Source organism: Xenopus tropicalis, chromosome 1 (genome assembly GCF_000004195.4).
Source record: "Xenopus tropicalis strain Nigerian chromosome 1, UCB_Xtro_10.0, whole genome shotgun sequence".
NCBI classification, from domain to species: domain Eukaryota; kingdom Metazoa; phylum Chordata; class Amphibia; order Anura; family Pipidae; genus Xenopus; species Xenopus tropicalis.
This window is the reverse complement of record NC_030677.2, coordinates 56,468,800-56,495,007: the sequence shown is the minus strand read 5'-3', so window position 1 is coordinate 56,495,007 and position 26,208 is coordinate 56,468,800. Positions and strand designations below refer to the sequence as shown.

General features: G+C 40.8%; 1 protein-coding gene across 11 annotated transcripts in view; it reads right to left on the bottom strand.

Moving 5' to 3' along the window:
• sh3d19 (SH3 domain containing 19) overlaps positions 1–25,339 on the bottom strand; it is an 82,816-nt gene extending 57,477 nt beyond the window's left edge. The window contains exons 1-5 of one of the 11 annotated variants that reach the window (XR_004220978.1): positions 14,587–14,731; positions 13,759–13,945; positions 7,962–8,082; positions 7,494–7,659; positions 6,372–6,787 (exon numbers count right to left, since the gene is read on the bottom strand). Coding sequence is in view for 6 of the 11 variants with exons in the window: in XM_031895497.1 (XP_031751357.1) it covers positions 13,832–13,861 (30 nt within the window). In the remaining 5 variants the exon portion in view is untranslated. The other 10 variants (XR_004220979.1, XR_004220980.1, XR_004220977.1 and 7 more) reach the window with 10 other exon arrangements.
• Between the last annotated feature and the right edge of the window lie 869 nt (positions 25,340–26,208).

Genomic DNA, 26,208 nt, shown 5'->3' with positions numbered 1-26,208 from the left:
CACAGTCCAATAGAAATGGGGAGCAAAGCGTGGGAAACAGGAAAGTGCATTAGGATAACAACAGCTTGTAGCGCCCCTCTTTAGTAATGGCCCCTGAGTGTGTGCTTATTCTTGACTTATACATCTTAATATTTATGAAATAGGAAGTCTTGTCTGGCTTTGCGCAATGAAAACGTTATTCGAGTACCGTATATACTTGAGTATAAACCAATCCGAATATAATATATAACATAATATATTATGTTGGAGGCTTATGTTAGGCTTATACTCGAGTCAACAAGTTTTTCCAGTTTTTTAGTAAAATTAGGTACCTCGGCTTATATTCGGATCGGCTTATACTCGAGTATATACGGTATGCACATAAAGGGGCTTTTTGATACATAAACTAATGATACACTGACACCTACTGCAAGATGTTGAATAGCTGACAAATATACTTCAGCAAGCAGAATATTTAATAGCAGTATTTGGCAAGTGCATCCCTTTGGGTTATACAAGTATTATATATACTAATCACTAGTCATTGCATTTGCTGAATCTAAAACAAGACAACATTTAGAGAAACTGCATATCTGGAAATAGTAAACACAATTTTCACACTGGGTTTTAATGTTATTAAATTATAAAGTAAATACATGTATGCACAAAATAAGGTAGGTGTTCTGATTCTCATGAACTTCAACTTACAAGCTTATAAATACTTTGTTATTGCACATCCTGTTAGAGTAAGTAACTGAGCCCTCAGCGGGGGCAAGGTAAAGATCTGTCACAAAAGTTTCCCGACTTTACGATCGTTGAGATACAAAAATTTGTGACTTTGGCTCGCCAATATGATATTATCGTGAAAATACGATCTTTTCAAAAGCATTTTCTGACATTTCGATCATCAGAAATTTCGTATTTAATCTGATTTTTTTCCATTTCGGGATCAAATTCGTACTTAAAATCTGCCCCATAGTATGTTTGAAGGACAGGGGCTCTTTAGAAAACAGCAAACCCAGCACAAGTATGAAAACACAAGGCAAAGAAAACCAGTACTTCTACTTCAGAGAAAATACTTTACATGTACGATCTGCGATAACTGCTATATGAATTCAAAAGAAGTTGTGTTTACTTGGTTCTTGAGAGCTAATATTCACCTTATTTAACATTAAACCTACAGTAAAACACAAGGACATAAATCTTAGCTAGAACAGAACCCTCCTTCAATGTATGAATGCATCTGTACATGAACATCTGAAGATGTTTAGAATGTAGTTTTTAAGGCTTAGAAAGCAAAAGCAGTTTTAGCTACATGTATAAATGCAACGTGCAGAAAAAATGAACTACATTAAAATAAAAACATAATCTCATATTTTAATTTCCTTATTTTAACCTTATTTAATACACAGAGTAGTCTAACAAAATACAGTATGAGAGTATACGTACAATGTTCTCTTTTGAAAAAGTCTATTATTTGAAATTGGGGCTCCTTATTTACTGGTCACAACTCCCAGGATTCTCCAACATATAATCAAAGGTAAAATCATCTGGGGATCTGCATCCCAGCTATTGATTGGGGGGCGTGGAACTTGAGTTCTGTTAGGGTCTCATCATTCCAATCGGCTGGATGTAAAAAAAAAAAAAGGTGCCAGACAGTAATAAATGAAAATAATTACTTTAACCACAGAAGCTCCCTGCCTGCGGGCTCTAAAACTGTTGCTTTTATCATATCGTCCTATCATCATCTTCCCTCAAGCAGCATTGCGTGCCATCAACAACAACTGCCTCAACCTTCAACAGATGTAATCGTAAGAAGCTTATAAGCTTTTCGGCTGTCTTGGAGCCATAAATACTGGTGTCCCACCCCTGGACCTGGCTAAAATACAAGCTAACACTATTGTATACAGGGAGTTCATCTAATTGAAGCTATTAAAGCCAATCACTTACCTTGCCAAAGTTTCCATTCCCAGCTTTACATGGAACTTCGTAGTTCTTGATGTTTTTAGGGATATGGCCTTTGTGCTGGAATACAAGGCCTCTTCACTTACACTTCTTCTTCTGGAAGAGAGGAAAGACTATTAATAATTCATATTGCTAACATATACTGCAAGACATCCTTCTGATTTAGTTCTTTCTCTGAATCCACTTCCTGAAAGGAGGGGAGTGAGGGTAGGTGCTCTACAGCATGAGGTAGATCAGTCCAGTGAAATCCAAGTTAGCATTAGGACCCATGAGTGAGGGGTAACAAGCTTGAGGTATTAGATCATAGATTAATAAAAGGTGTCTCTTTGTTTTTAACATGGTAAACTAGACACATACATACAGCATCTGGAATAAAGAGGAGCTTTCCTAAGTTCATTCCCTATGTCCTAATAGTAATACACTGGAGCACAAGTCCTACATCTCACTTCTACATTAAGGTCCTACATCTCACATCTACAACTCACTCAGGTACCTGGTTTCCCATACGCCCACACCATATTTTCCAGGGATAAATTGTCTCTGGCCTTCAAGCTATTGTAATAATATTCTAATTCCCATCTAAAGTGAAACCAATGGAGTCCCCAAGATAACAACTGACTATACAGAGGAGAATGAACATAATCAATACATGTAATTTGTCATAGAATACCACTGACTTCATTGTACGTACAGTTAATTTCAAGGTGAACTTCCCCTTTAAACTGCCAGTCCCAGTTTCAGGACCTTGGTCCCCAGCAATAAATGATTTTTGATTTCTTCTATTATGACCAAAATGTCCCAACCCTATGCCATAAATAGACTATGCTGCAAACTTGCAACTTGACCAACTGCCCATAGAGCTGCTGCCTAGCATCTTCCTACACTTGTCTATTACTTGTGTGGGGAGGGAGGAAGCTGAGACAGAAGGAATATGAAGAAGGGTGGTTGGTAAGACAAATGGTGATCTCTTGTTCTTGCAGAAGGAATCTAGTATTTCAGATTGAGAACACAGCTTTGGGAAGACAAATCTTACTCCTTCTCTTCCCACTTGATCTGTACCAGTAGGCTCCACTAGTTATACTCAGCAGAGCAGTAGTGCTAATGTAGGTATGTGGGTATATACCATATGCTTTAGTGTTATCTGCAGAAATGTCAATTTGCCCATATTTCCTAGTCTGCCTAATTTATACAGGTAGTGGATCTGTTATCTGGAAACCCATTATCCAGAAAGCTCAGAATTACAGGAAGGCAATCTGACATAGACTCCATTTTAATACAATAAATTGGATTTTTAAAAAAGCTTTTTCTCTGTAATAATAAATCAGTATCTTGTACTTGATCCTAATGAAGATATAATTAATCCTTATTGGAGACAAAACAATCTTATTAGGTTTATTTAACTTTCAATTATTTTTATTAGTAGACTTTAAGTATGGCGACCCAGTTTATGGAAAGACCCCTAATTCTGGAAAACCCCAGGTCGTGAGCATTCTGGGTAACAGGTCCCATTATTATTATTATTATTATTAACATTTATTTATAAAGCGCCAACATATTCCGCAGAGCTGTACAATAAGTGGGATTCATACATTGGACATACAGAGTAACATATAAAGCAATCAATAACTGATACAAGAGGTGAAGAGAGCCCTGCCCAAAAGAGCTTGCAATCCCATACTAATACACTGTGCTCAGGTGTAGGAGTTTAAGGGAAGGTTGGCCCATAACAAGGCTTGGTGGGGTGTGATGGAGCAATGGGCAATTTCTGCCAGGAGGCTGATGTCCCTGTAGAAATGCAGTTGTTTAAATATAACAGGAATTGTGGGTGTAAATAGTTCCCTGCATTTATACAGGTGTATGTGTATATTTACACATTTTATATATAAAATAACCAGCAGTCATAGGTCTACAGGTTGCTCATTGATTTTGGTAATTAAAAGCTCAATATAAAATTTTAAAGCTGAATGTCAAACATTTAAACTGCTTACCATTAAATTTGGATTGCAAAATGATTTAGATCGATTAAGGTGCTAAAATTACATGTTATTGCAGGTCAGTTGGTGGTGATAGTGTTGGGTGGGACACCTAAGTGCATCTTTTTGTCAGTATAATAATAATACAAAGTGCAAACATTTGCCCAAGTCTAGCAACCAGTAAGCCACAACAACCAATTAGATGTTTGTATAAGCAGTTATAGCTATATCTGCTATAGGCAGATTGGATCAGTGAGAAAGTATTAACTGACTGGGTCATGTCATGGATATATCATGATAGACAGGAGTGTCAGATCTTTCAACATTAAGTTAAAAAATAGTATAATAGAAAATATCCTTCAAATTACATCCAAATTTGCCTCTTGATTGGCATTTCTTGTGTAATTAGAAAAGTAAATAGTCTTTAGACACAACTGACAAACTAGCAGGGGCCAGGAAAACTCTCTAGGTAGGATGAGTTTAGAGATGAGGATGAGAGAATACATTTTAACATTAAATTGATGTTTAATCTGATCCTTCTTACCTTCTGATGTTTCTCTCTCCCTCTTCTCCCTCTTCTCCTTCTTCTTCCTCTTCTTCCCCTCTTGCGCTTTTTGCCTTTCTTGGCTTTTCTCCTCCACGTTGGTTCCCATGCGCTTGATCTTTTTAGCTGCCCCCTCTGTCTCCTTCTTGATGTTCCTCTTCCGCGTGAGCCCACAGGATGTTGAAGGCTTGGGGGATCTATCCATTGCAAGTGGATTAATCCTGAAAATCGCTTCTTACTGGGAGACGCTTTAGAAACGCTACCACTCACTGAAGCAACTCTGGGTAGAGTGACCAACCGCTTTTTTCCAACTGTCATATGGCTGTGTGCACAGTGTTCTTAAAGGAACAGTAACACCAAAAAATGAAAGTGTATAAAAGTAATTACAATATAATGTCCTGTTGCCCTGCATTGCTACAACTGGTGTGTTTGCCTCAGAAAGACTACTATAGTTTATATAAGTTAGCTGCTGTGTAGCCATGGGGGCAGCCATTTAAAGGAGAAAAGGCACAGGTTACTTAGCAGATAACAGATAAACCCCCATTATATGGGGCTTATCTACTAGTTATCTGCTACGTAACCTGTGCCTTTTTTCTCCTTTTTCCAGCTTAAATGGCTGCCCCCATGGCTACACAGCAGCTTATTTATATTGTAGCTTTTCTGTAGCAAAAACACCAGTTTTTTGAGAAACAACAGCACATTATATTTGAATTACTTTAAAACACTTTTTTGATGTTACTGTTCCTTTAAGTTTTACTGATCTACTGCAGCTTGCATTGGTACCTCACAATAGAAGCAATGGTATAAGCTATGCAAGCTGCAGTAGGTCAGTAAGAACTTGCCAAGAACAAGTCATTCTGTAACATACTAAGAGTTAACCTGAAGGTGAACAACCCCTTAAACATAAACTGCAAAATAGCCATATCTAGCACTCTTTCCAGTGTGGGGTCATACCAAACCTGGAAAAACACTAGAGTATATCTTTCCATCTGATAATGAATATTGTCAATCTTGTTTCAATAACACTGTCACTTTACATATGTACAGGTATATGTATAGTATTTTCACATGTAACTGTGGCATAGCACAACTGCCTCCTATTTTTATTACGAGATATATTAGTATCATGTAGCACATGACAATTAGCAGTAGACCAGACATCCTCCCATCTGTACTTTTCAACCAATATGCATTGTATGGCTAGAGACTGCCCACAGTCTCATGGGTCAGAGAGATTTGCTCATGAATGTTGATATTTATAATTGGGAGAGGGGAGTGATGTTATTCCTGGACAGACATTTTCCTCATAAACTTGAAAAATGGACTTCCTGGGTCAGCTGGTCTGTTACCCCAATTGTAACAAAAATATATTGGCTAAATAGTTTGTTAATGGGTTGTACACAAAGCGATGTTCATACAGTATGGTTGGAAAATGGCCAGCTTTTTATGAAAAACTTGCCCTTGGTCAAGCTTTGCGATCTGATATTGTAAAAACATATCGTACGGTGTATTTGCAGTTCTATGTCCTGCAGTTCTCCATATGAGGTGTTTACATGTGAGCATCCCATGAAATGAAATTTTAGTCACAATTGGAAGTATATAAGTCATAAAAAACTGTAGAGAATTACATTAAAGGAAATCTGAAACCTAAAAAAAAGAATGTACAATTGTAGAATGATCTTGATTTTTTCTTTTATCAAGATATTGTTCACTAAATTCCCTCAGCAAAGCAACACCACAACTTCCTTTTTTTGTACTATATTCATTTTCTCTGAATTGTGCCCAGTAAGCAAGAATGAACACGTGGCGCCGTTTCAAACTCACTAGGAGTGTAAAAACTGCTATTTTTCCTTTACGTTCCTAATGCCGATTTTAAGTAATCCAGTGGCAAATAAAAAAAGTTAGAAAAGTTCAGTAAAAAAAATTTATTGATATAAAAAGTGCCAGAATATTCACCAATATTGTATTCTATTACAATAACTTGCTCACTCTAGTGTTCAAAACTGCAAGCATTAATATTCACATTTTCTTGGATCAAATTCAGTTCACAAGTTTCCAGAGTAACTACCAGAGTCTCTCGAAATTGGGAAAGGTGCATTTCTGTTAGCGGTTCCTGTCCATACGTCCAGGTTCATGTAGGCATGGAAGGGGTTAAATCTAGGCAAGTACTCCGGCTTGCACATAACTGAGTGATTCCCAACGTGCTCAGAATGGGGAGGAGAGCCACTGACCGGCAGCAGCCATCAAAGGCATCGTTCCGAGGGGCCCAAATAGAGCCAAAAAGTCCTGACGTGGGGGACAAACTTCTGGTGCTGGAGAGGTACGGCTATAAAGCAAGGGCAGAATTAGTACATAGTAAAACACAGCTGATTCAGTTACATGGGAGGAACAGAAAATGCACTGAATAACAGACTGAAGTTCTGTCTTACTATATAAGGTGACTATATGGGGCTGAGTCTGCAGTAATGCTCAGAAGCATCTGTTGTTATTCTGTATATCATGGATCTCCAGCCTACTGAGCTTCAACTTTTCATGTTATTAGGTTGGTTATTTTTAATAATACATGTATTAAAGATTATATTAAATTACATACTGATCTGGCTCTTCAGCAGACTGGGGACAAAAAAATCCCGTGGAGGCCACATCTGGAGCCCTTGAGCATCCTGTTGCACAGGCCTGACCTGCAGCACACAGGTTTTCTCCAGCTCAAAACTCCTGGAGCAGCACTAGATTTATGCACCTGATATGTACAAACAATATTCCTTTCACTGACACCAGGAGAGCTGCCTCCAAACTGCAATGTAATGTAAAAGTATGATTGTTGCATTGTGTAGGGAACTCCACTTCCCATCCAATCATTTGCATTCATGCATTCTTGTTGCTACTTACCTAATTCAGGCAGAACACCCTGACACTGCTGTTTGTTCCTACCTTAAATGTATCATCCATCCATGAGACAGCTTACAAATGATACTTTATGCATGCCTTGCAAGTGTGCAAGTAACAATCTTATTTGCTACAGAATGACTCACATAGCTTGCTAGCTCCCAGGTGCTGGGCATGGGGGGGGGGGGGGGTCCTGGGGAGGAGCTGGTGGCACAGGGGCACTCATATTCCATGTAGGCTGGCACTGGTGCTCAATAAAAGCTGGGTTCTGAACTTCAGGACATGAAAAACCACTGTTATAATTCATATTTTCTGTAAAATAGATTAAAAAAAAAAATCTTTCAGTGACCATAACAGACATGTATTAGTGTGCATGTATAGTACATACTTGTTAATACCATACGTGTGTTTTACAGTGTGTCTCTCAACTGATAATACAATTTCTTTTGTTTATATCATCTAACTGGTACACTACAGTCAATATCACATTACAAAACTAATTTTCATTCTAAGCTTACATGAGCGCTACTTATAGTGCTGATCAAAACTCCTCATGTTTTTTTTTTTTTTCTTTTAAATCGAATAGTGGGTTACGGTCTAGCTGCATCACATACCTATTTTGCGCAGGAGCAGGATCACGCATAACACATGACACTGTGCCCTCCACATTATAGTTGACATCATTTGGTAAACAAACAGGTTGGGTGCTCCAAATGTCTTCATGGGAATATCGACCTACAAAGTACAAAAGGACACTGGATTAATAACACCAGCTAAAAACAGTATTACATTTCCCAGCTGCTCCCACCTAACACTGCTACATCCCCCTGCCTTGGTCTTAAACTCATTTCGCCCCCCCACTCATAATCTCTTCCCCTCTCTCCCTGCTACGCTCGCAACATGCACAAGAAGTACCCAATGCCGTCCTGCTCCAAAGTTGACAGGCCAGAACGGAGAGTAGGCAGGTAGAAGAGGTCTGTGTCTAGCTCCCCCCCACTATTGCTCCCTACCGCCTCTTTTGCCTACCCCTAGTTCTGGCCCTAAGAAGAATTGTTAACCTCTTCCAGCACATATGGTAGTATATACTTCTCCTCAGCTATGATAGGGGCAAAGCTGAATCTGTCTGTGGTTATTTAGGGAAAATATTGGGGCCTGGTATGACTTAAAGTAGTGCCCCACCAGAAAATACAAAAGTTGTCACACTGCAAACCAGCCTTCTGTAAGGGTAATGAGATTCAGGATGCTTTGGATATGATAACCCCTGCATTTTGGTTAACTTGAAAGTTTAATGCCGAATCTCATAAAAGAATAACTAAGCCTTTTTCTTTTAAAATCCCTAAAATGACTCTAAACAGCCTCCTCCTAGATACACTGAGTCTGATGACCTTTCTAAGGTATATTCTGAAACATGGCACAGAACCCAGTCACTTCTTTTCTAGAGGGAAACTCTGCCCCCTACTAGAAATCATGACGGGGAATACTATGACTTTATAGGAGCATGGCCAGTGAAACAAGGCCATAAATTGCACATTTCATAGCAGAAACAACTCATTGTATTTACTTAGATCCTGTATACTATGGTTTAGAGAGATACCAGAAGCCTGTGCCAACACAGATATTCCGCTGTACTGAGCACTAAGTTCTACTATTTGTCTATTAAACTGGTTATTATATATAGCAAATGTTCTTCAGAACTTTTAATTTCAGCAAGATGTATGGTTTTATGAACTTCATTTTCCTTATTTACATGTGAGCGTGCAGAAAGCACCTTTGTGTTACACCCTTGTGACACGACTCAGCTCCCGAAAGAAAAAAATATGTTTATCATCTTTGGATATACACAATATATGGGCTCATAATCTGACTCAATTGCTTACATTATACCTTAATGATTTGCTGTTTTCCAGTGGTAGGATGCTGTAATATTTGTGATAGTTTATTATAATAGTGAAATGCAGGGATTTTAGTGTTCCACAAGAGGGAACTGTTGTTTAAGGTACAGCACATTGGTGCAGGCATTTCTTATCAGTGATTTTGTGCCAGACAGAGGGCTAATAGCACCTGTTTTAGTCAGACAGTCTGGCTTTCAGATGTTCAGTGGCTTGAGACAAATGGCAGCAATCCTACATGTAGCCTTACAATTCTAGTATCCTTTATGTGTTAGAATTATAAGGTTATGCGTAGGATTACTGTATGTGTAGTAGTCTTCTTCATTTTATAAGGTTGAACACACACCCTAGGGGTAAAGACCACAGGGAGAAAATACAAACGTCTCACAGAGTGTGCTTGGGTTAAGGTGGCCATACACGTGGCGATCTGACGATGTTTCGTACGACCATCGGTCGCACGAAACATCGTAAGATCCGCCACACACCATTCAGGGCTGAATCGGCAGGTAATGCGGTAGAAACAATAGGATTTCTACCTCCTTCTGCCGATTCAGCTCTGAAAGGAGAATTTTGGTCAGGCGCCTTCTATGGCGCCCGATCAAAATTTTCAAACTGGTCCGATCGGCGAGTCGTCCGATATCAGCAGCTTCCTGCGATATCGGTCGACTCGCCGACATGCCATACACGCACCGATTATCATACGAAACGAGGTTTCGTACGATAATATCGGTGCGTGTATGGCCACCTTTAGACTCAATCTCCAATGCTACAAAGGTGCCGTGTAAAAATAATACTTCAGGCCTTGCTGCCTAATTAGTATTGCAAAGCCCAATGGACCAGTACACAAATAGGCTGGTTTTGGTAAACCGGACCAACCTGGAAATTTGTTTTTGCTACTTTCTCCCCAAAGTGACACAAAAATGTAAGTCGGTAGAACCTTGCAAGAACCAAACATAAGGGCACATTCATCAAAGTACGAGTTTGAATCCCGAAATGGGAATAATTCGGATTAGATATGATCATTTCTGATGATTGCACAAAAATGCTTACGAAAAATCGGAATAATCACAATAATATCGTATGGGCGATTCGAAAGTCACGAAAATTTTTGTATTTGACATGGCTGGTATTATGCTGCAAAATGGGTAGCAACACTAATGCAGGTTGAAGATTCTTCCTGTCTCGATTGCGGTTTGTTGCAGTCCCCTGTAAATGCCAGCAGGAAATAAAACTCCCCTTGCCCTTCCATCTAAAACTTTCGAAGTCACCATTCTTTTCCCCAAAGAGAGGGATTGACTTTTTTTTTTAACTACCGTATATACTCGAGTATAAGCCGAGTTTTCCAGCACTCAAAATGTGCTAAAAAAGGAATCCTCGGCTTATACTCGAGGCAAGAATCCTACCGGCGCAGGTCCCAATTAATCCGTCAGTGCTCCTTTGTATTCCAGTATTGCTCATCCTGCAAAGCTCCTCCAAACGACACGTGAGCGGCGAGACTCAGGGGGGGTGCCGCTCGCACTGCCCCCCCATGGGGCGGCTTGGCTCAGCGCGCCGCTACCACCCGGGAGTCTCGCCGTGTCCTCATATTGCCTCCTCATATCGAGGAGCTTTGCCAGATACTAAATCTACAAACCTGCAAATCTGCAGCATCTGCGCGCCGCTCCCAGTGTGTCCCGTCGCTCGTCGCACCCTCGCCCTGCCCACCTGTGTGTGGTGTGGTGTGCGTTGTGTGCGTACGCCCACATGTTGTTTGGAGGAGCTTTGCCGGATACTAAAATCTGCATTCAGGTAACGGCTGGGAGTAGGTTCTAGCTACTGTAATATCTATCCATATCCTGCATCCTGTGTCTTTGCAGAATACTAGAAACTATTTAAAATCACCTGATAAAACCTAGATCCTAGTCAGAAAGGATCCTGAAATAGTGTACCATACTTGCACAAATCTTTTTTTTTTTCCCAGGTTAGAGATACTGTAGGTGATGCACAATAGCTAGATAGGTCTGTTGACATCAAAATAGCTCTTTTTTAGAAGTTGATTATAGTTTTTCAGTTTGTTTGGTTTAATGCTGTACTATGTCAAGTTACCAGTAGTGATTAACAATGTGTGAGGGTCTGCCTGGAACCAATGGGCTCATTTGTTCATTTATGTGTGCAGGAATCCCGTGCTGAGTGTCAGGCATGATGTTTATTGTGCAGCAGAGAGTTTCTCACACTAAATTATTTGCACTGGTAAAACATTATCCAACAAACAATACTTGTAATGTAATGAGTTCATCCTAGTAATAGTAGTAATAGTTCTTTTATGGAAAGGAATGCGGCTCTATTAATATACCAGTTTTAATTGCCCCCAACTTGTCCAAACATTTTATTCATGTATTTTGTTGCAGGCTTTAATGAGGTCTGCATGCAGTTTGCCTAGTTCAGCTGGTGTTAGAGCTCAATGGTGCTGCAGAGCTGCCCTCACATCTAACACCCTATTGAAATGATGTGTGCAATATCATAGGAATGCCAAGGTTAAGCACAGTCCAATAGAAATGGGGAGCAAAGCGTGGGAAACAGGAAAGTGCATTAGGATAACAACAGCTTGTAGGCGCCCCTCTTTAGTAATGGCCCCTGAGTGTGTGCTTATTCTTGACTTATACATCTTAATATTATTGAAATAGGAAGTCTTGTCTGGCTTTGCGCAATGAAAACGTTATTCCGAGTACCGTATATACTTGAGTATAAACCAATCCGAATATAATATATAACATAATATATTATGTTGGAGGCTTATGTTAGGCTTATACTCGAGTCAACAAGTTTTTCCAGTTTTTTTAGGTAAAATTAGGTACCTCGGCTTATATTCGGATCGGCTTATACTCGAGTATATACGGTATGCACATAAAGGGGCTTTTTTTGATACATAAACTAATGATACACTGACACCTACTGGCAAGATGTTGAATAGCTGACAAATATACTTCAGCAAGCAGAATATTTAATAGCAGTATTTGGCAAGTGCATCCCTTTGGGTTATACAAGTATTATATATACTAATCACTAGTCATTGCATTTGCTGAATCTAAAACAAGACAACATTTAGAGAACTGCATATCTGGAAATAGTAAACACAATTTTCACACTGGGTTTTAATGTTATTAAATTATAAAGTAAATACATGTATGCACAAATAAGGTAGGTGTTCTGATTCTCATGAACTTCAACTTACAAGCTTATAAATACTTTGTTATTGCACATCCTGTTAGAGTAAGTAACTGAGCCCTCAGCGGGGAGGCAAGGTAAAGATCTGTCACAAAAGTTTTCCCGACATTTACGATCGTTGAGATACAAAAATTTCGTGACTTTTGGCTCGCCAATATGATATTATCGTGAAAAATACGATCTTTTCATAAGCATTTTCATGACATTTCCGATCATCAGAAATTTCGTATTTAATCTGATTTTTTTCCATTTCGGGATGCAAATTCGTACTGTGATAAATCTGCCCCATAGTATGTTTGAAGGACAGGGGCTCTTTCAGAAAACAGCGAAACCCAGCACAAGTATGAAAACACAAGGCAAAGAAAACCAGTACTTCTACTTCAGAGAAAATACTTTAACATGTACAGATCTGCGATAACTGCTATATGAATTCAAAAGAAGTTGTGTTTACTTGGTTCTTGAGAGCTAATATTCACCTTATTTAACATTAAACCTACAGTAAAACACAAGGACATAAATCTTAGCTAGAACAGAACCCTCCTTCAATGTATGAATGCATCTGTACATGAACATCTGAAGATGTTTATGATGTAGTTTTTAAGGCTTAGAATAGCAAAATGACAGTTTTTAGCTACATGTATAAATGCCAACGTGCAGAAAAAAATGATACTACATTTAAAATAAAACATAATCTCATATTTTAATTTCCTTATTTTAACCTTATTTAATACACAGAGTAGTCTAACAAAATACAGTATGAGAGTATACGTACAATGTCTCTCTTTTGAAAAAGTCTATTATTTGAAATTGGGGCTCCTTATTTACTGGTCCACAACTCCCAGGATTCTCCAACATATAATCAAAGGTAAAATCATCTGGGGATCAAATGTAACAGGGTCCTATTAGGTGTAATATCACATAGCCATAATAATTATAGGTTTGAAAAAAGGAGGAATATCCAACAAGTGTCCCTCCATGACTTTTCCAATGCACAGAGAAATAAACATACAAGTCTTCCCACTGATACTGTATATCAGAGTACTGGAAGAATACAGAAGCTGATTTCTGTCAAGTGTTTAGAACAACACACCATACTGGGGCAAGGAGTGATGAACAGTGATTAAGGCCACAAAGGAACAAGGCATTACTATATGTATAAGTGGCCATTGGCAGGATTGTAGATGAGCTATTCCTACTAATCCCTGCATAATCCTGGCAGATGAGTGACATCCCCACTGTACAGCCAGGTGCTTATTGCCATTCAGTAGCCACGCAGGCCCATACAGTAGCCACTATGGAGGCCCCAGCACACAGTTACCTGCAGCTTGGTTGAGGTTGGACCTCCTGTGCCTCCTGTTCCCAGCACTGTCCCTGAGCTCTCTCAGCTCCTCCTCTTCTTCCTCCAGCCAGGCTTCAGCCATCAGCAGCTGTGGGTGAGAGCATGGAAGGGCTCACAAATCCAAGGGCTGTCCTGTCCCCAGTGTAGCGCCGGTAGCACAAGGCCCCTGTGTAAGAAGCCAAGGCCAGATGTGAGCGCTTCTGTTCAGTATGAGCCCAGTATGAGCCCAGTATGAGCCCAGTGTCAGCCCAGTATGAGCCCAGTGTCAGCCCAGTATGAGCCCAGTATGAGCCCAGTGTCAGCCCAGTATGAGCCCAGTGTCAGCCCAGTATGAGCCCAGTGTCAGCCCAGTGTCAGCCCAGTATGAGCCCAGGGACACGGCGCACCTGCTGCTGCTGCTGCTGCTAAAGTGCATATCCCGGGCTGCAGCCTCTGCCCCTGTGCCCCCCCCCTCTCCTTGCCGGGGCTCCTTCCCTGCGCACAAACTTTGTCCCGAGTGAGGGCGCATCCAGCAGCAGGGCCGCCCTATCCGTCCCCTGGGAGCCACTGGCACAGCCCGGGTGTAAGGTGCGACTCGGCACAACTTCCAGGCCGGCTTTCCCTCTCTCCTCCTTCCCTTCACTTTCTAAATAATCCGGTGTCAACAGGAAATCGTTCCCTCGGTTTCCCTGTGATAGTAAGACAAAGGCGGAGGGGGAGGGCGGGAGAGAGGAGGTACCTGCGGAAAGGAGAGGGAGCTGCTACTGCTGGTGTGTCACACAAACCGGGCCGCTCACTAGCGCTAATCCGGGCACTGCTGCCACTCACCTTGCCCACACTGCCGCCCAGGCTGAGGGAGTCACTGGGCTGGGGATGGCACTCAGTCAGTGCACAGGGAAACAATGGCAGTGTGTTGGATCGCATACACATGTACAGCTGAAGCCGCAGCTCCCACGCATCGTGTCTGACACTAAAGCAGAAGGAATGTGGGGCATTATTGTCTATGAAAGGGCACATACCATTCATAGCTGGCCGTAATAATGCTTCCAAAAACAATGACGCTTTCTTAATAAACCGATTGATTTATATTGTAAAAGACACTTAAAGGCAAAGTGCCCTACTGTATTAACACAGTCCGCGTTTTAGATTTAACATTCATAAAAAGTGTAACTCTGAATAAACACATACGTACATATATACAGGGCATATACTTCGGTATGAGACCTATTAACCAGAATTCCCTGGACCTGAGGTTTTCTGGATAAGGGGTCCTTCCATGCAAATTTCACATGGGGCTAGACATATTCTTTATTTCCCAGGGTGCCACAGCCATGTGACCTGTTCCCTGATAAACTACAGTCACACTTTACTGCTGAGCTGCAAGTTGGAGTGATATCAACCCCCTCCCAGCAGCCAATCAGCAGAACAATTGGAAGGTAGCAAGATAGCAGCTCCCAGTAGATATCAGAGTAGCACTCAATAGTAAGAAATCCAAGTCCGGCTTGGGACTCCTCCAGTTGCATGGGAGAAAGCAAAACAATAGGTTACATGAAAGCAGTTCTAATGTGTAGCACTGGCTCCTTCTGAAAGCTCAGACTCAGGCACAATGCACCGAGACGGCTGCCTACACACCAATATTACAACTAAAAAAATTTGTTGGTTCAAGAACCAAATTTTAAATGGTAGATTGAATTATTTGCTATGTAAACAGTGTAATTTAGAAATAAAAAGTACACCATAAAAATCATGACAGAGTCCCTTTAACTTTGTTTACAAAGAAGACATGAAAATGTACATACAGATAGTAAAGAAGTAAGAGAAAGTAGGAAGAAGAAATGATAAGGGGTAATTTAATGTGAATTACTGGCTGGCGGCTTGTATACGATAGCCCTGACCTTAGCACGTGCCAAAGGGCAGGCAGTAAATAAAGGGCTGCGCCTGCTGGCTCTCTCTCACCTTCCTCTAATGAATACACTGACAAACTTAGGCAGTATTGTAAACATGGGCGGAACACAGGTCTCCATTTTGGAGTACAGACGTGAAATATAGAGCATTGGATTACTCCCATTTTTTGTACCCCTCTAAACTCCATGCACTTCCTTAGAATGGAACCCAGGACTCAAGATTGTTTGTTTACACAGTCAGGCCAGGGAGAAGGCAAAGTTCAGGAGCAGCTTATGATTTCAGACAGTATGCAGTCAGACATTGTATCACTAATGCTGAAGGTGTGACAGGCCAAAGTGCTCAGAGAGTTATATTCAATAGAGGGAAGTGCCGCTTGTGTTTATGGCAATAACTACTCTCTCATTTTGCTCAGCTTGCAAAAATATTGTATCATGCATTTAAATGAAACTTGCAAGGACACGGGGCGATCAGTTGCTGCGACTTTTTAAAAAGGCATGACGACAAATCAGCACACTGCAAATGGCGACAATCGGTCACGGTGACTCCTATATTAACAGATGGCAGTTGAATCACTACGACTAGTCGCTGAAACCAAGTTTTTTAAAACGGTGATTAATCGCCCTGTGTGTCTTCACTCTGAAAGCCAGAAAATATCCTGCCATAGACGATACTGAGAACTGCCTCTGCTAAAAACACATAGAGACAGTTATCAGTAAACGATCACCATTGTCTATTTCTGTTGAACAAAAAACAGTAAAAATTACAAATTGTAAACAGCCCTTTTTTTTTTACAGTGACTACTGGTTTTTATAGAGGAGTTTTACACTGGGGCTTGTTTATGCCTAAAATCAATACACAAAAATACACTCTATTTTACAATCTGTGGGCATGATTGGTATACGTCTATGCCATTTTTTTAAACTCAGCCTTGCAAACAAGTCCATAAAGCAGATACAGGTATGTGGATTTACAAAGCAATTTTAAATAGTTTTTATTTATTCAAGATAGAATGGAAAAATTGCCACAAGATTTTCCATAAACTTGCTTGTATATGTTATATTGCACCACAGACTTTCCTCTTCACTATGAAAGAAGTTAAAATAAATTTACATTAAAAGAACAGCAACCATTTAATACAGAGAACAGCTGGGATTTTATAGCTTCTTGCAGAAAGAAAATTGTAGCAAGAGAATGCCAAAACTGCAACAATTGTGTGTAGGACCCAATTAAGGCAATGCTGAGTGCAGGGCTAAATGGCCATTGGTGCTGTCTTGCAGTACTTCCCCCACTCAGTGTAACACACACATACATCCAAAATGCTAATACTGGTTAGAGTTGTATACAGTATATTAGGTCTGTCTGTCAGAAAACACATGTGTGATAACAGCTTAACTAAACAGAACATCTATGTGTTGTTTGTCTTCTCCAGACTTCATATCACTATGCTCTCAAGTTTGCATTGAAAAGCAGAGCTAGCTTTTACATGCGAAAATATAATTGCTACTGAAAGCAGTGTATATCTGGCTGTTTATAATCTCTGCAGTACTGGTTTTGACTCCTAAAACAATGGAGCAGAAGCCAGCTAAATGACAGACCAAGGGGAGAATTCCAAAAGTTTTGTTAAGACAAATTTGGTATTATATTGAAAAAAAAAATATGTTAATTTACACCAGAAAAACCAAACAACAAATTCAAAGTCATTTAAACTCTAAGGGGCACATTTATCAAAATGTGAGTTTAGCACTTAATACATAAAAACTCACCTACATTCTATTCATTCCTATGGAATTTTTAGAACTGTATTTATCAAAAGGTGAGTTCTAACTTTCACGCATTGATAAATACACTTCTAAAAATCCCATAGGAATGAATAGGATGGGGATGAGATTTTATGTATTAAGCTTTAAACTCACATTTTGATAAATCTGCCCCTAAGAGTAGTCGCTGAAACCAAATTTTTTATAACGGTAATTAATCATCTTCGCCCTAAAACCAGAAAATACACTGCCATAGACAATACTGAGAATTTCCCTTTTCTAAAATGCACGTAGAGACAGTTATCAGTAAATGATTAGCATCGTCTATTTCTGTAGCTGTGACAAGTAGCTGCTACTAGTAGCTCCGTGTTTTCATCCTAAAATATTAACAGCATCATAAATTACCCCATTCAAGTGAATAGGAAAAATTCAGGCATCAACTAAATTCCAGTGTAAGAAGCAGTGTTAAAAAAAAACCCAGTAAAAATGACAAATGGAAAACAGTCCTTCTTTTTTACATTGACTACTGGCATTTTGAAACAAAAATGTTCATTTACACCAGAAAACCAAAACACCCCTTCCTGTGAATTCAAAATTAGTCTAATTATCATGGGTAATTGAAAAGAGCTGTGATAAATCTGATCCATGATGAGCAAGCTTTGACAGGGCTACTTAGTAGCAGCTCCTTGTTACGGCTAAGGGTGAAGACACACAGAGCTACTAGTAGCAGCTACTTGTCGTGGCTACTAAAATAGACAATGCTGATCATTTACTGATAATTATCTCTATGTGTGTTTTAGCAGAGGCAATTCTCAGTATTGTCTATGGCAGGGGATTTTCTGGTGTTTAGTAGCCATGACAAGTAGCTGCTACTAAGTAGCTCTGTGTGTCTTTGCCCTAAGGGTGAAGACACACGGAGCTACTAGTAGCAGCTACTTTTTCACAGCTACTGAATGCCAGAAAATACCCAGCCACAGACAATACTGAGAATTGCCTCTGCTAAAACACATGTTGAGACATGTTATCAGTAGATGATCAGCATTGTCGCCCGCGGCAAAACTCCCTGCTCGCGGGCGACTAATCTCCCCGAGTTGCCTTCCCCCTGCCATCCCACCGGCGAACATGTAAGTCGCCGGTGGGATGGCAGACGCGGCGGCGCGATTTCACGCAAATCGCCGAAAAAGACTCGCGAGGCTTTTTCGGCGATTTCCCGAAATCGCTCCGTGTGCCATCCCGCCATCCCGCGTGTGCCATCCCGCCGGCGACTTACATGTTCGCCGGCGGGATGGCGGGTCATGGCAACTCGGGGAGATTAGTCGCCCGGGAACAGGGAGTTTTATCGCGGGCGACTAATCTCCCCCGTGTGCCAGAGCCCTAAAACACACCAGAAGATATCCTGCCATAGACAATACTAAGAACTGAATAGGCTAAAACACACGTAGAGACAATAATCAGTAAATTATTAGTAGTGAAATGTCTCGAGATGTTAAGTTACGCATCCATGAATATACTGATATTCTCGTGCTCCATTTGGGCTAAATGAATTACAAGGCTTGAAGCCATGTTTGTAATGTTGGATGCTATAGTAAGCTAGTGGCCTTATCACTGCAATACCTACAATGTATAACACTGTAGTTAATATTAGGCTGCTATGTTGTGCTACATCAAGGTGCTATGATGTCACCTCATTGTAATTATTTGTTACCTTAGCCTTATCATCATGTGTATTGGGTAATCAAATTATTTTTTAGGGAAATTATGGTTGGTGTGTGCAGTTTTTTTAACTTTTGCTTCCTGCCCAAAGCTGCCTAGATAGAAGCCTTTATGTTTTTACCATAAAGGACTAATGCAAATTTAAAGGAGAATGAAAGGCAAATCTAACCCACTGTTACCACTGAATTGTCCTACTATTTGATTTATTGTGATCTCCAATTTGCTGCCTAACTACTTTCCTTTTGTGAATTTCCTCCTAGTTGTTTTGAACAGAAGTCAAAGCTTGCATATCATGGATCGGGTTCATTAGAGCTTTTTTATTCAAAAGGGGATCATTCCTGCTCTTATTTCTACTACTATATGTGTGTTTGGCTATTGCCACATGGGGCAGATGTACGTATCCGCTGGCTGAAAATCTGCCCCTCTGCTTTTAAAACCTGCAAGTTGTGGCTGCACTCGGATGCATTGCTTCAGCCTGGGTGGAGGCTCATGCAGCATATTTTAGTCTGAAAAGCCCTTCAGTCCCACGCACAATTCCCATGCCTCCCCCTTTACAACCACCATCTATCCACCCCACCCACTGTTATATATAAGTGCTCCCTTGGGTGGAGCAAGGTTGGCCCGGCACTGCACCAAGCTAACCCATTTAAGACCATTTTGCAGAATATTAGAAATAAAGACAATCCGTACTTGATATCCAATATTTACAAAATCTTACAATTTTGCACGTATGATAAAATCAACCCAGGCCTCCTTGTAATATTACAAGCTAATATACCTACTGATAAATGGCTAAATGTTTTGGGAGTGATAGGCTTTGTCACCTCCAGTGCAGACCAGCATAGGGACTTATTCTTGGCCTGCATTTTTGTACAGTCTGAGAATCAGCCCTGTGTGGCATCAGCCTTACAGGATGAAATACTCTATCAAATAGGCAAAGACAGTGGTATTTTATTTAATTTATTTTATAGATATATGTAAATAGAAAGCTTTGAAATATAAATTCTCTGCTCAATAGAGTTAATCTAATTTTTGATAAATACATCAAGGAGAAGAAATGGTTAGTTTCTTCCCTATGTTCTAAATTCTTTGCCTTCATTATCCATTATCTTTCCATGTTCTATCTATTCCCAGTTTCTTTCTCTCTTGAATTCTCTTTTCTCTTCTTCTTTCTGCCTACCATTTGTCTCAGCATTCTCTAAGGGGGTAATATAAAAGTGCAAAGTTACTGGTCTAAACCAATAGCAACAAATCAGAAGGTATGATATATTGGACAGCTATTTGAAAGTAAACTTTTGATTGGTTGTTGTATTCTACTAGACTTGGGCAAAGTGTGAGCTTTTTATAACAGACAAGTGCTATTAAATGCTATAAATCTTCATAAAGGAGTTTTACCTTACAGAGATTGTAAATCTTGTAACAGTGTTATGCCGGGAACCATCTTTTCAGCACACCAGTGATTTTTGAGCCATTCCAAACTGATTGTACTTATAGGAACAGTAACACAAAAAATGAAAGTGTATAAAAGTAATTATAATATAATGTATTGTTGCCCTGCACTGGTGCACTGGTGTGTTTGCCTCTGAAACCCTACTATAGTTTATAAAAACAAAGCTGCTGTGTAGCCATGGGGGCAGCCATTCAAAAGAGAAAAAGGCACAGGCGCAGAGCAGATAACAGATAAAACACCATTATATTCAACAGAGCTTATCTGTTATCTGCTTAGTATTGAATGGCTGTCCCCATGGCTACACAGCAGCTTTGTTGATATAAACTTTAGTAGCGTTTCTGTAGCAAACACACAACGTTTATGAGTTCGGGGGAACAGTTCATTGAGAAAGTTTTGATCAGACTGCATGCAATTGTGATTTTAAAAAATGTATCTGAATATACCGTATATACTCGAGTATAAGCCGAGTTTTTCAGCACAAAAAATGTGCTCAAAAAGTAAGTCTCGGCTTATACTCGAGTATACCTTCCCTCCTACCTACCTACCTCCACTTGTGTCCGCCCTGCCGGCGTGCTGTAACTCGATCGCACGGACCTGAACCCGCCCCCCCGTGGTCGGGTGTGCGTCCGTGCGCCGGTGGGTGAGTGCGTGCGTCTCCGTGCGCCGGCGCATGCGCACGACGCCACGCGTATGGTATTTCTCTTGTTCGTGCACCTGTCGGCCGTACGTATCGCCTTACACCGTTTCTTGCACCTTTCCTCCAAGCGCAAGTAAGTTTAAAAAAACAGTACTTTCTGCACATACGCTGTCTGACAGCGAGAGAGAAAAGCCGAGGAAATGCCTGCTCAGAATGCAGGCCATACGCAAGCAGTCTATCTCTTGCATATTAGTGTGCCCTGTAGGTGTTAGTAACTAGGTGGTGTAAAAAGTTTGTGAAGTTTGTGAAGACCAAACGGTGTGTTTGTTTTGGGCCCCCAGTATTATAGGTCCAATGAGTAAAATCTTGGGGTAAAAGCAAAATGGAAATATTATTTAATCAACAAGGGCACATTAAAAAAAGAAAAATCATTCTTTTTATAGTGAAATACTTATTTAACAATTTAAGGTGTATGCACGGACACAAGTGGAGGGAGGGTGGGTGCACGTAACCAGAGTAAGCCAGAGTAAGTAATTGGTACAGTAACTTGTTATTTACAAAAATTTAATTTGTATTAAGTCCAGCATCAAGAATTATTTTGCCCTTGTAACTACTATTGTAGTACTGTGGTGGGACTTGTACACTGGGGTCCTTGATAATTAGTATGGCAGCTTCCTTAGCGTTCCTAAACTTGCTTTTGTCTGCTGCTGTAGCATTTTTCTTTCCCTAAAGTTATCTATTTATTTATCTGTTATTTATTTGATTATTGAAACTTAGCAGTAGCGGCTGCATTCCCCACCCTAGGCTTATACTCGAGTCAATAAGTTTTTCCAGTTTTCTTAGGTAAAATTAGGTACATCGGCTTATATTCGGATCGGCTTATACTCGAGTACATACGGTACCCCTACTCGCCAGTTGTGGAAATGTGAAGAGTCCCTGTTTCCACTTAAACGTGTTCTGAACAGATTTGCATTTGCTCCTTATTTTCTTGGTATTTTAATTGCAGAATTGCCTGGCAGAAAATTATTTGATGTGTTATCTCTCTTAAACTTTTTTACAGAAGGGTAAAGGTGGCTATACACGGGCCGACTATAGCTGCCAATTCGGCAGCTAATCGGCCCGTGTATGGGGAGAGCAGAGCGGCCTGGCCGACCGATATCTGGCCTGAAATTGGCCAGATCTCGATCGGCCAGGTTAGAAAATCTGGTCGGATCGGGGACCGCATCGGCTCGTTGATGCGGTCCCCGATCCGACTGCCCCATTGCCGCCCACATAATCCGATCGTTTGGCCCCAGGGCCAAACGATCGGATTATTATTTTTTTTACCTAAATGGTCCCCGATATCGCCCACCCGTAGGTGGGGATATCGGGGGAAGATCCGCTCGCTTGGCGACATCGCCAAGCGAGCGGATCTGCTCGTGTATGGCCACCTTAAGTATTAGCTTGTCTAGCAAGGTAGCTCTTTAACACTAATTATATAGTGTCTTTTTTACCCATTCAGTTCGCCTCCTTAATGACAATTCCCAGTTAATTTGCTAGGCTAGGGTTATGATATGACTTTTAACTTCCTTAGATCTTATGCTATTTAAGTTTATATCAACTCACTTGACTTGTTTCTTGTACCTGAGGAAAGGTTTATATCTTTCCCAAAATACTGTGGCTACATACCTGTAGTGTAACCTGTAGCCTTCGGACTGCTTATTTATCAGTTTAAATTCTCCAGATTGATTAAATATAATTATAGGTAACTGGTTTAGAGGACTATTTCCATCTGATGTAGATAATTCTCCCCTCAGTCACTTTATTATTTAGATTAGCTCAAAAGTTTTTTAACAGTCTGGGATCAGCCCTGCTTATACTCGGCAGCAGTACATCAAAAGCTAGTAATGCTAATTAACCTTCTCTCAGACATGCTGGAGTCATCATGTGAGTTACCCAGACCTGTGGTGACCAAGCCATCCAGTCCTGTCATTTGTGGCTGACTGGAAGGCTACAGAATTACATAGTTATAGTTACATAGTTACATAGGGTTGAAAAAAGACCAGTGTCCATCAAGTTCAACCCATCCAAGTAAACCCAGCACACCTAACCCACACCTACCAATCTATACACTCACATACATAAACTATAAATACAACCACTAGTACTAACTGTAGATATTAGTATCACAATAGCCTTGGATATTCTGATTGATCAAGAACTCATCCAGGCCCCTCTTAAAGGCATTAACAGAATCTGCCATTACCACATCACTAGGAAGGGCATTCCACAACCTCACTGCCCTCACCGTGAAAAACCACCTACGCTGCTTCAAATGGAAGCTCCGTTCCTAATCTAAAGGGGTGACCTCTGGTGCGTTGATTGTTTTTATGGGAAAAAAGAACATCCCCCAACTGCCTATAATCCCCTCTAATGTACTTGTACAGAGTAATCATGTCCCCTCGCAAGCGCCTCTTTTCCAGAGAAAACAACCTCAACCTCGACAGTCTCACCTCATAGTTTAAATCTTCCATCCCCTTAACCAGTTTAGTTGCACATCTCTGCACTCTCTCCAGCTCATTAATATCCCTCTTAAGGACTGGAGCCCAAAACTGCACCGCATACTCAAGGTGAGGCCTTACCAGGGACCTATAAAGGGGCAAAATTATGTTCTCATCCCTTGAGTCAATGCCCTTTTTTATACAAGACAGCACTTTATTTGCTTTAGTAGCCACAGAATGACACTGCCTGGCATTAGACAACTTGTTATCAACAAAAACCCCTAACTGTATGTGGGGTCCCCAAAATAGTGGTTTGAACACACAAGTTGGTCAAAAGCTAGGGATGAACTTTAATGTCACTACCCCCATATATATTAAAAGGCACAAAATCTGCCCAGGTGCAGTAACACATAGCAATCAATAAGATGGTTGGATCAAGTAGGAGACCAGTAAATGCTGCCTGCTTATTGGTTGCTATCAGTGAAGACATAGCAAACTTTGCACCTACTATTACAGTGATCCCCAACCAGTGGCTCAGGAGCAACATGTTGCCCTTTGATGTTGCTCCCAGTGGCCTCAAAGTAGGTGCCCATTTTTACATTTTTGGCTTGTAGGCAAGTTTGGAAGCACAGAGACACAGTTTCACTCCTGCAGGCTAGCAGTCTATAGGCGGCTATCAAATAGTCAATCACAGTCCATATTTGGCATCCCCAATGAACGTTTTCATGCTTGTGTGGTTCACCAACACTTCTTACATGTGTGTGGCTCATGAGTGAAAAAGGTTGGAGATACCTGTCCAATTAAATAACTTCATGTACTTGCTAATATGTGTTTTCAAGTAACCTGTAGTATCACTTTCAGTAGCTATTTGTGGCAAATTATTATGCACTCTTACTTCACTGTTGCATCCCTAATAAAAATACAAAATTCTAATAATAGCAATATAGGGAATAATGTACCCCTGTTTGTAAATAATAAAGACATCTAAAGAGGATTTCCATGGACATATAAAAGCACAATGCAGGAAGCTAAATGCCTTTATGAAGTTCATGAACCTTTTGCAACATGGGGTAGATTATTTCTTGAAATACATATGTTTCAGTAAATCATCTGAGACAAGTGACATCACTCATATTGTTTATAAAGGCTGTATTTTACAGGTTATTTGTTTTTTTTGTTATAATGCTATGTAGCCCACTTATTAAACGGTTGTGGCACTACCTTCTGATATGTCACTATACTTGGTGCTTTCAGGAGTGCTGAGCCCCGCTTACTATGGGGAACAGCTATTTCTTTATACTTTGGCGTGCCTCCACCCAGGATAGGGATAGAATGAACTATAACTCCCCTCCTGAGATCTTAATATAGTACTCCTTCTTGGGGACTCCCAGCACTCCTAGTACCTTGCCCCCTCAATGGGGTATATCCTTACCAGGTAGTGTAGATCCTCCAGGAGTAATACACACACACTCTGAAGTATGCTGAACCAAGTGTTGTGTTTATTTGAGGAGTGGCAGACAGCTTTTGCATACAGGAAACACAGGATATATCAGGATACCTTCTCTATCCCTCAGGAGTCCCTCTCTCCTGGGATACCGGTAACACTCCAGCCAAATGACCCTCCCTTTGGGGTTCCCTCCGGTACTCACGCCGGAATACCCTCTCTAGGGCTATCCCCGGTACTCACGCCAAGCGGACACCCCCTGGACACCTCACCCCGGAAATGTCACCCGGCTATCCCCCCGGATTAGGCAAACTCCTATTCCTATCTCTTTAGTCCCTGACTCCAGCTATTAGTGCTGGGAGATCTTAATCTCAATATGTCTCCTGGTGGGGCCAAGCTGCCCAGCTAAATACCCTGTCTGCCACTCCTAGAGCGGCCTATGACTGATATCTTCCTCTCTAAACCCAGCCTGTCACTATCCTCTAGCCAGAGGGGTCCCAGGCAGGAAGACCTGAAAGCACATGGCTGCACAGCCTTATATACTGTGTGCACCCTGTGGCCTAACTGTGAACTGCAGGGAAGCTAACTCCCTGTTAACCCTTATAGTGCCAAACCAACCAAGGTGTCCCACTACTAAAGTACTACCCTCCCTTGAGGTCCATCCTGGGGGCAACCATCCTAGGGGACCCGATTTTGGGGATCCCTACACTATAATACTAACAGCAGAGATTTGGGAATAAGCAGAAGCACAATATCCAGTTTATATCAGTGAGTTCCGGGAATGCTTCAGCTGTGCGGCCTGTGGATCCTTAAACAGAAAAGTGCATAACCAAAATTCCACACATTCCATTATTATGTCAAATATTTTTGCTGTTTGCAGGCCCTTTATTGAAGTAATACTTGTGGTACTGGGTGTTTGGGAAATCAGATATATTTGCTTGTGTAAATGTAGATTTATGGAACCCTTCTTATTTGCACCACCTTTCAGTCTCTTACATACCTTCTGTGCTGCCCAAGAGAAAACAAGAAATGTTTAAAGCTTGTATTTATTGCAAGTGCAGAAT